The following is an 8,712-nucleotide window of genomic DNA, read 5'->3' as shown; positions in this document are numbered from 1 at the left end:
CTTTTTGCATGTCATATAACACGCGTGTGTGCTGCGCAGTGTGCTGCGGGTTTGAGATGCGTGCCTTCGGTGGTCTGGGAGTGTCGCCTGTGTTGCCATGGCTGCCTTCATAGACGTGTGCTTGATTCGACCTGCTGTTGGCGAGCTGCAGCTCTTCACCAATAAATGACACTGTTGGAGACAGTTCCGCATGAAAAGCGGGTGTGTGTATGGGGTACTCGAGGGGGCATTTGAAAGGGGACATGCACTGGTGGAGGTCGGTGAGGGACACCTATGGATCAGGCCCTTGTTTCGTGAGCGCTGCCGCACTGCTTCCAGTGCGCGAATGGGCGACTTTTCGTCGTTTCTTTGGCTCATAATGCATCGAATGGACAGTAATGCGTGCGTCCGAGACGCTGCCGTGCATTTGTACTTGTTCTGGGCATGGAATTACACCACAGGGACGCGCGCCAGTGCGTTTGCGACAAATGAGATGGGTACATGTGCACAAGCACACACATTATTATAATTATGAGCAAAGTGTCTATGTAAACCACAATAAATACACGTTGGCCTTTTGACTTGGTGTAAATGCATGTCAAAACCTCAAATCAAGTATTAAGGCCAGAGAGAGGCAACCTGCGGCATAATTCAATGCGAGGACGCCTCGTAAGGCCCACCATAGGCGTTGTACAGCAGGGCGACGCTCTGATACAACACAGGGTCTGGAAAGGGTGTGGTTGGGTCCAAATCCACCCCTCACAACTCTGGGCATAACTCAAGAAATAATGGGAGTATGGAAATGAAACTTATATCGTCTGAAAGAGCGTTGAGCAGTGACTAAGTACTGTGGTTTATTTGCGTATTGACCTCGGTACAGCTCGAGGGCAAGCCGGGTATTAAGACATGGCACACCAGTGCCGCTCAGAAACCACGAAAAGTGCCTTGCAACATTCGGTGTTCTTCGGTGCAAACTGGCAAATTTGAATCTCTCGCGGCAAATGAATCCTTGCACCTCGTCACACTTCGCCACGAAGTGGGTCAATGAGTAGCGGGTAGATTTCTCTCGGTTAGGCGTAGATTTCGGGCCGGCTGGTGTGTGTGTGTGTGTGTGTGTGTGTGTGTTTATTGGGAAAAACTCGCTGAAATCTTACACTGCTCCCGGCGCTCAAAGATGGGGAAGGCAATTGCGGCAAAACAAAGGGCAACGATGCGCATGGGTGAATGTGTGTGAGAGCACGCGCCTCATAGACAGAAAGAAAAGTGAATCAATAGATAGATAGAAACCAAGTGCCTCGGTGCGAGGCTCATGTGTAGTGCTGCGACTGTCGCTTAGACAGTTGCAGGGGGCTCTGTTGCGGCCGGGCCACCGGGGCTTCGTGAGGTCACTGGGGCGCTGCGTGGCTGTCCCTCATCGTTGTCGGTGGTGGCGGTGGCAGCGGCGGTGGCAGCAGTGCCGTTGTTGCTGTCATTGCTGCGCTGGCCGCTGTGGCCGGGGGGTGTGGTCTGCGGATGCTTGCGCTTGCGGGTGCGCTTGCCCTGTTGGTGGTTGCGCTGGGCTTGAGCGCGCGCTCGTTGTACCGTCTGGGTGCTCTGGCGGGGAGTGTGTGTGTCTCCCGCCCGGACCGAGCCCGGCTGGTTTTTGCCCCGCTTGTCGTGAGGCATCTGGCCGATGCACCGGAGGTTCGCGTAGCACTCAGCCTTGCATCTCGCGATGGACAACACTTGCCGCCAGTACGTGCTGCTGTGCATGGAGGTAAAAGTGCGCACGTGTGGTGGTGTTTGTGGGTCCGTCGTGGACATAAGGTCGCTGCTGAAGAACTTCCGGAACTTCGAGCCCCAGGCGCCCGAGCCGGCCTCGATCGCAATCGGCACAAATTTGAAGTCGCCCTGGTCGCGTAGGATGGCCTGGTACTTCTTGATCTTGCGTTGTTCCGCCTGCGACGCCGCGTAGAGGTTGACTTTGGCGGCCTGTGGTTGGTATGAGCTGGCCGCGGGGGCGGCAAACACGAGGTGTGTGTGTGTGTGTGTGTGTGTGTGTGTGTGTGTGTGTGTGTGTGTGTGTGTGTGTGTGTGTGTGTGTGTGTGTGTGTGTGTGTGTGTGTGTGTGTGTGTGTGTGTTTGCTGTCTTTGCTTGTGAAGTGCCTTTGCTGTTGTCGTTTATGGAACAAAACACCCTGACACGTGTGAGCATGTCACACATCATGTCACGGCAGTTGGAAGTGGCTTTGTCGCTCGCCACAATGTATGTCATGTAACAGGAACACGCAGACGTGTACACGGACACTTCCCCGACGTGTCATCCATCACTCCACTGCTTCATCGCCATCACCATCATCACTACCACCGTGTTCCTTGTCCTCGTCCTCCTCGTGCCCTATCTTCGACAGTACCACGTGTCCACCCTGCTCCACCATCTCGGGTGGCGGCGGTGCAAACGCGGCACCACGCGTTGGGGATGAGGGCGACGACCAGTCGTGCGTCTCATACCGCGTCACGCGCTCTTCATCACCGCTATCGCCATCATCGTCACCATTGTCTTCCCGCGGTGACAGCACCTGCACATGTGCGTGCATGTGTGTGTGTGTGTGTGTGTTTGAGTGTCAGTGCATGATGATAGCAACACACACACACACACACACACACACACACACACACACACACAAGATACACACACACAAGACGCACACAGGATACACGCACACACGCACACGCACGCACACATGAACACACGCACCTCGTATTCGTGCTCATGCGACGTGTCGGCGCTCTGCGACAACTTTGCCCACCAAACACCATTACCACCACCATCACCATCACCATCACGGCCACTTCGCTTTCCACGGACCGGGACCATGTACACGGGATCAGCATCATCATCATCACCACCACTGCCAGTACCATCATCACCATCACCATCACTGCCACTGCCACCAGCATCATCATCATTGTTGTTGTTGTCTTTGTGTCGTTTCGACCGGCGAACGGGTACAGCAGGAAGTCGATCACTGTCGCCAACACCAACACCACCACCACCACCACGAGCATCTTGTTGCATACTGCTATCACCAGCATCACCACTCTGTCGTGCTGCTGTTGCCGTTGTTGTTGCTGGCGGGGTTGAGGCCAGCAGGGAGTGCGCCCCAAGAACGTCATTGGGCGCTGTCGTGTGGTGTGGATGAGGGAGGGGATGTGGTGAGCACGGGGGTATGCGAAGACAGATGGGACGATTGCATTTCCAGAGGTGTGAGCGCACAAGTCACAGACACGCAACACTGCATCCAAACGCTGGCAGGAACAAAACCACGGAAAGATGATAGGCCTACAACACGCCACCACACGCCACCACACGCCACCACACGCCACAACACGCCACACCACAGTGCAACCCACCTCCTTGTGTGCGGTCATGCTGCGTTGTGCGCGTGTCATCCAGCATCCTGTTGTGGAAGCTATCACCCATCATCACCATTGCAGCAGGCACCGTTGTCATCGTCGTCCCACCGTTGCCCGTTGTTGCCATTGTCGTGTCGTCGCAAACGAACAGCCCATCCGCCCCAACGCGATGCTCCCCAGTGTGTTGTTGCCAATGCTGCTGCTGCTGCTGCTGCTGCTGGTGTGGTCGATGAAGGTGGTCGTATGTGCTATCTCCACCACCACCACCACCACCACCACCACCACCAAGGGCGCTTCGTTGATAGCCGCACTCGCCATATGGTGCGTATGCCGGTGGCTGTGCATGCATCAACATCTGCTGCTGGTGTTGGTGTTGTTGCAGTGGGAGGGGCTGGTGGTGGTGGCGATGGCTGCTGCTCACCTGCGCATGTGGCGGTACAGCGCCAAAAGCCATCCCCCACATCATGCTCAGCCCAATGACCTCGTCGCTCACACCACCATCACCATCACCATCACCACCACCATCACCATCATCACCTTCAAGTGTCGGGGCGATGGGTGCAAGGCAGCAGCCGCACGCGAGAATGCATGGCAGGGACGGCGACATGCGCATGTGCGCCTCCACCCGCAGCAGCAGCCGGTACAGCGCTCGAAAACACAGGTAGGACTGCATTGCCAGAGGGAGGACCGATGTGCCGAGGAGGACCACAAATCCGGGCGAACCAGGCACCCAGCCGCCCGTCTCGCGATCACCACCACCAACACCGTCTTGGTTTGGCTGCGCCGTGCCCATCATGAGCACAACTGCAAATGCCATTGCATCGATCACCATGGCCAGGTGGGCAGACAACAGGCCCAGCACCAACACAGCGTCGCGCACGCGTGACAGCAGCAGCTGTCGCTGTTTCTGCTGCGGCGTGGCTTCACCTTCAAGCAGCCCCAGTGGTTGTGGTGGTTGTGGTGGTTGTGGTGGTTGTGGTGGTGGTGGAGGTGGTTGTGGAGGGTACAATTGTTGTTGCTGTGGTTGTTGCCGTTGTTCTTGCTCTTGGTCGTGTTCTTGTGGCGGCGGTTGGCGGATGCTTGGTGAGGTGTGCCTCCCTGCGGATCGAAAACATGGCAGCAGCAGCAGCAGCAGCAGTCAACACAGGGTGAGAGAGTGCGCGCTTTCGCACATGTTTGTGTGTGTGTGTGTTAATGGAAGGGACAATCATCACGAGGGCGTGCTGACTCTCCACCCAATCTTCCCCCGAATGCGCAAGACAGGCCCAAAGCGATCGAGCACATGCACGCGTGCACGTGCAATACTCGTTGCTGACATGGCATGGTATCGATGACGCAAGGAATAATGACGACCATCGCCATTCGAAACAGCAGCCGCAGCACCAGCGACACCACGTATCCCTGGCGTACACGTGTCATGTGGAAGAGAACCAAAAAATAAGGAGAGGGATGAAATGTGAGTTCAAAACGAGAAGGAAGAGACACAATGCATGGGAAACACACGGACGTGACAAAGCAAGGGACAACAACAACCACACGCAAGCAACAAACAACGTCGATACACAAGCACACACACGCATACACACACGCACGCACGCACACGCACACGCACACACACACACAAACCAACTCCAGTACCAACCCAGCGTGTGTCCTCCTGATCAGCAAGCAAGATGATGTCCACAGCAATGCCCGTGACGGCCAGAGCACCAACGGCCCACGCCATCCCAGTTTGCACACCGCGACCACGACGAACACCGCCATGGACGCCGACACCACCCTCTCCAAGGCTACGCGATTGTGGCCATGCCCTATTGTTGTTGTTGTGGTTGTTGCTGCTGCTGCTATTTTCAGTGGCGTTGCGGTGTCGGCGATGACCTGTCATCCCTTCATCCCCAGCACCGCCATCATCACCACCACCATCAACACCATCATCAACATCACCACTACCATCACCACGATTGCCACCACCACCATCACCACCACCGGCACGACGTTGTTTGCGGCGGCGAGCGAGGAGGGACATGTGCCGTGTTCGCCATGCTGTGTAGCGCACGTGCGCAATGTGGTGCACTGCGCGCTGGAGCAGGCTGAAGTCCAGCACCACGAAGATGGCGGCAAGGTTCAGCACAAACCAGAACGTGGGCGATGCAACGGGCGTGGTCGCCTGCTGGTGAAACGCGTAGTACAGACTCGCAGGCAGGTTGTTGCTCAGAGCAAACACGCCAACGCACAGCAAGCCCAGGCTGCCAAGGCAGACGACCACGCTGACAGCCCAGGACCACGCCATCTTGGCCAGCTGCAACGCTGCCTCCCGCTGCGCAGCGTCGAGCGCATCTTCCGGCGTCAGGGGTCCCATCATGGTAGGCGCTGCATCCGCGTTTGTCGTCGGGTGTGACGACTGGCCCTTGCCGATCCAGAACGCTGGTGGACAGCAGCACATGCAGCAGGCTTCGGAGTCGCTCAGCGGCACAGAGGCTGGAGGTGTTGTCAGGGCGTAGGCGGTGCTGCTGGGGCTGCTGCCGCTGTTGTCCTGCACCACCACCACATCATGTTGCATGGTCGCACGTGGAGGCGCATGTCGGTGATGGAACGCCTCGCTGCCGCTGTCAACAGGCCCTGCTGGATAAAACACGGTCCTGCTCACATGCGGGTGGCGAGCCGGGGTGCTCGTCAGCAAGGACGTGGTTTCGTCGAACTGCGGTTGCTGGGATGTTGACTTGTGCTGTGCTGTTGATTGCGCCTGTGATGTGGTCGCAAGCGCGGCGGGCGACAAGCCGCCTCTTTGCTGCGCTGAAATCTGTGCCCCTGCTACGCCTTCCTGCGACTCTTGCTGCTGTTGTGGTGGTTCTTGTGGTGGTTCTTGTGGTGGTTGTTGTGGTTGCGGTTGTTCCGGGTTTGTGTTGTGTGCGTTTTGGTGGTGTGCGTTTTGGTGGTGTGCAACGACAGGACTGCCGTCGTTGTTGTGCCCGTCACCATCGCCATCGCCATCGTCGTCGTCAAACGTGAACGAGATGCCTGTGCTGTGTGTTCCTCGCTGCCCCTCCAACGCATCATCAAGCAGCGGTAACAGCTCCCGGTTGCCCTTCTTCCCACGCAGCCGCTGCCACATGACGGGCGTGTGTTGTGGTGGCTCGCGCTTGCTTGTTGTTTTTTGTTGTTTGTTGTTCGTGTGAAGTTGGGGCAAGGAAGTTGTGACGATTTGTGGGCAACATCGTCACTTTTCCGCAATCCGGGGACGATGATGAGGCAAGGTGGTGTTAGCAGCCGTGGTGGTGGTGTTAGCAGCCGTGGTGGTGGTGGTGGCAGCGGAAGCAGAGGCAGGGGTGATCGAGGTGGTAGCAGAGGAAGTAGAGGAAGTAGAGGAAGTAGAGGAAGTAGAGGTGCGAGGCGAGGGAGTCGAGGGAGTCGAGGGAGTCGAGGGAGTCGAGGGAGTAGAGGTGGCGACAGTGGCGGTCGTCGTGGCAGTAGCTGGGGCAGTCGGGAAAGTTATGGTGGTGGCGACTTGAGGAACAAGAGGGTCAAGTGGAGGAGAGCAACAACGGAGGACGAGGATGGGAATCGGCAGCAACAAAAGCACGCAACATCAGCACTGGCACCACCACCACTGCCGTCGTCGTCGCCGTCGTCGTCATCATCAGGGTCACTGCCGGCGTCACCAGGGAGACGCGGCATGGCCAGACCGACGCGCGGCAAGAGTCGAGAGCTCAGCCGACTTGTGACCCACTCAAAGGAGAGTGTGGAGTATTTTGATCCGGACACGTCGCGCCGAGAACAGCGGAAGCTTCAACTCGCCATGCGACTCCTCGTAAGCTCAAAGAAACTGTTGCATGTGTGTGTGCTTGTGTGTGCTTGTGTGCGTGTATGTATGTATGTGTGTATGAATGTATGTATGTATACTTGTATACTTGTATGTATGTATACTTGTATGCTTGTGTACTTGTATACTTGTGCTTGTGCTTGTGCTTGTGCTTGTGTTTGTGCTTGTGCGTGTATGGGTGGAAGCGCGCATGGATGTGTATGGAGTACGCAAATATTCATGGTATTTCCCCCCCCCCCATGTTATCTCACCTCATCTCACTCCATCCCGTCGCATCAACGATGCGACACACGCATCCGCTCATGTGCCATCACTGCTCTGCGTCTTGAACCGGCAAGGGGTCTTCGTCGTCATCATCATCAAGCGCGGCATCGAGCCCGAAGAAGGGACCCACGATGGCAAAGGGGAAGCAGACGGCCAGGAAGGCTGCACTGACGCCAGCCGCAAGCGCACACAGCGGCGATATCATCACCACAGCGACAGCGGTGATTGCCAGGCCGTCACCCCGCTCACCGTCCTCACCACCTCTGTCGCCGCCGCCAGCGCACGCCAAACAAACCCACGCCACTTCTGCAAATGTGGCAGCATCCCGGCTCATATCCACCCCGGATCCAGCCCACATCGCACCCGATCCCAGCAGCGACGACAACGGCGACGGCAAAGACGACGACGGTCGCGCGCAGGACATCGACACGGTCGAGTCCCGTCATGGTGGAGATGAACAACACGACAGCACCAGCACCACCAACCACGACAACAGCATCAGCAACAGCGAAAAGATGTGCAGCACCAGCAGCAACAACAAGGAACACAGCACTGCCAGCAAGGGTAGACACGTGACAGGCAGCAAAGACAAGGGTGGCGGTGGCGATAATGTTGTCAGCAGCAACGGCAACGACGCAATTCCAGTCGCAGCGTCCACGCCGCTGCTTGTGGAGGCGATATTGGACAAGCGCACGCGGGCATCGGATGGCCTTGAGCTGTATCTGATCAAGTGGTTTGGCTTTTCCGACGACCACAACACGTGGGAGCCGGGATCACACATCTTTCGACAGGTATGTGAATGTCTGTGTGCGTGTGTGTGTGTGTGTGTGTGTGTTCTGGGTGTGTGTGTGCCTGTGTGTGTGTTCTGCATGTGCATGTGTTTGTGCATGCATGTGTGTGTGTGGATGTGTGTCTGTGTTCTGGGTGTGTGTCTGTGTTCTGGGTGTGTGTCTGTGTTCTGGGTGTGTGTGTGTGTGTGTGGATGTGCGTACGACTGTGGTCGCTTTACTTGATGCCTCCCTCCGCCGTGTGTCTGGGGCATTCCCGGATCCTTACAGTGCATGGATGGGTGGACGGATGTCGTTGTGCATTGCGCAGGAGATGGTGTTGGACTTTGAGCGACAGCGCGCACAGCAACAATGAGCAGATGGCAACTTTGAGTCCTTTAACACCACCAGAGAGATGGTGCACACACATGCACACACACACACACACATGCACACACACACACACATATGCACACACACATATGC

General features: G+C 56.8%; 3 protein-coding genes across 3 annotated transcripts; 1 reads left to right on the top strand and 2 right to left on the bottom strand.

The window, feature by feature from the left end:
• Positions 1-1,311: 1,311 nt before the first annotated feature.
• Positions 1,312-2,233, bottom strand: PTSG_13077 (uncharacterized protein; the record flags this gene model as incomplete). Its single annotated transcript, XM_004988112.1, has 2 exons — positions 1,312-1,966; positions 2,181-2,233. 2 exons carry the CDS (start codon positions 2,231-2,233, stop codon positions 1,312-1,314), a joined length of 708 nt encoding a protein of 235 aa, XP_004988169.1.
• Positions 2,234-2,285: 52 nt separating this feature from the next.
• PTSG_13076 (uncharacterized protein) lies at positions 2,286-6,487 on the bottom strand (the record flags this gene model as incomplete). The annotated part of the gene is made up of 5 exons (XM_004988111.1): positions 2,286-2,537; positions 2,717-3,141; positions 3,373-4,302; positions 4,692-4,776; positions 5,018-6,487. 5 exons carry the CDS (start codon positions 6,485-6,487, stop codon positions 2,286-2,288), a joined length of 3,162 nt encoding a protein of 1,053 aa, XP_004988168.1.
• Positions 6,488-7,395: 908 nt separating this feature from the next.
• On the top strand, positions 7,396-8,602 carry PTSG_10631 (uncharacterized protein; the record flags this gene model as incomplete). The annotated part of the gene is made up of 4 exons (XM_004988110.1): positions 7,396-7,417; positions 7,534-7,680; positions 7,811-8,250; positions 8,558-8,602. 4 exons carry the CDS (start codon positions 7,396-7,398, stop codon positions 8,600-8,602), a joined length of 654 nt encoding a protein of 217 aa, XP_004988167.1.
• Between the last annotated feature and the right edge of the window lie 110 nt (positions 8,603-8,712).

The sequence above is a fragment of the Salpingoeca rosetta genome (assembly GCF_000188695.1).
Source record: "Salpingoeca rosetta unplaced genomic scaffold supercont1.38, whole genome shotgun sequence".
Classification (NCBI taxonomy): Eukaryota; class Choanoflagellata; order Craspedida; family Salpingoecidae; genus Salpingoeca; species Salpingoeca rosetta.
Note: the sequence above shows the minus strand (reverse complement) of the source record. Positions and strands in the feature narration are given on the sequence as shown.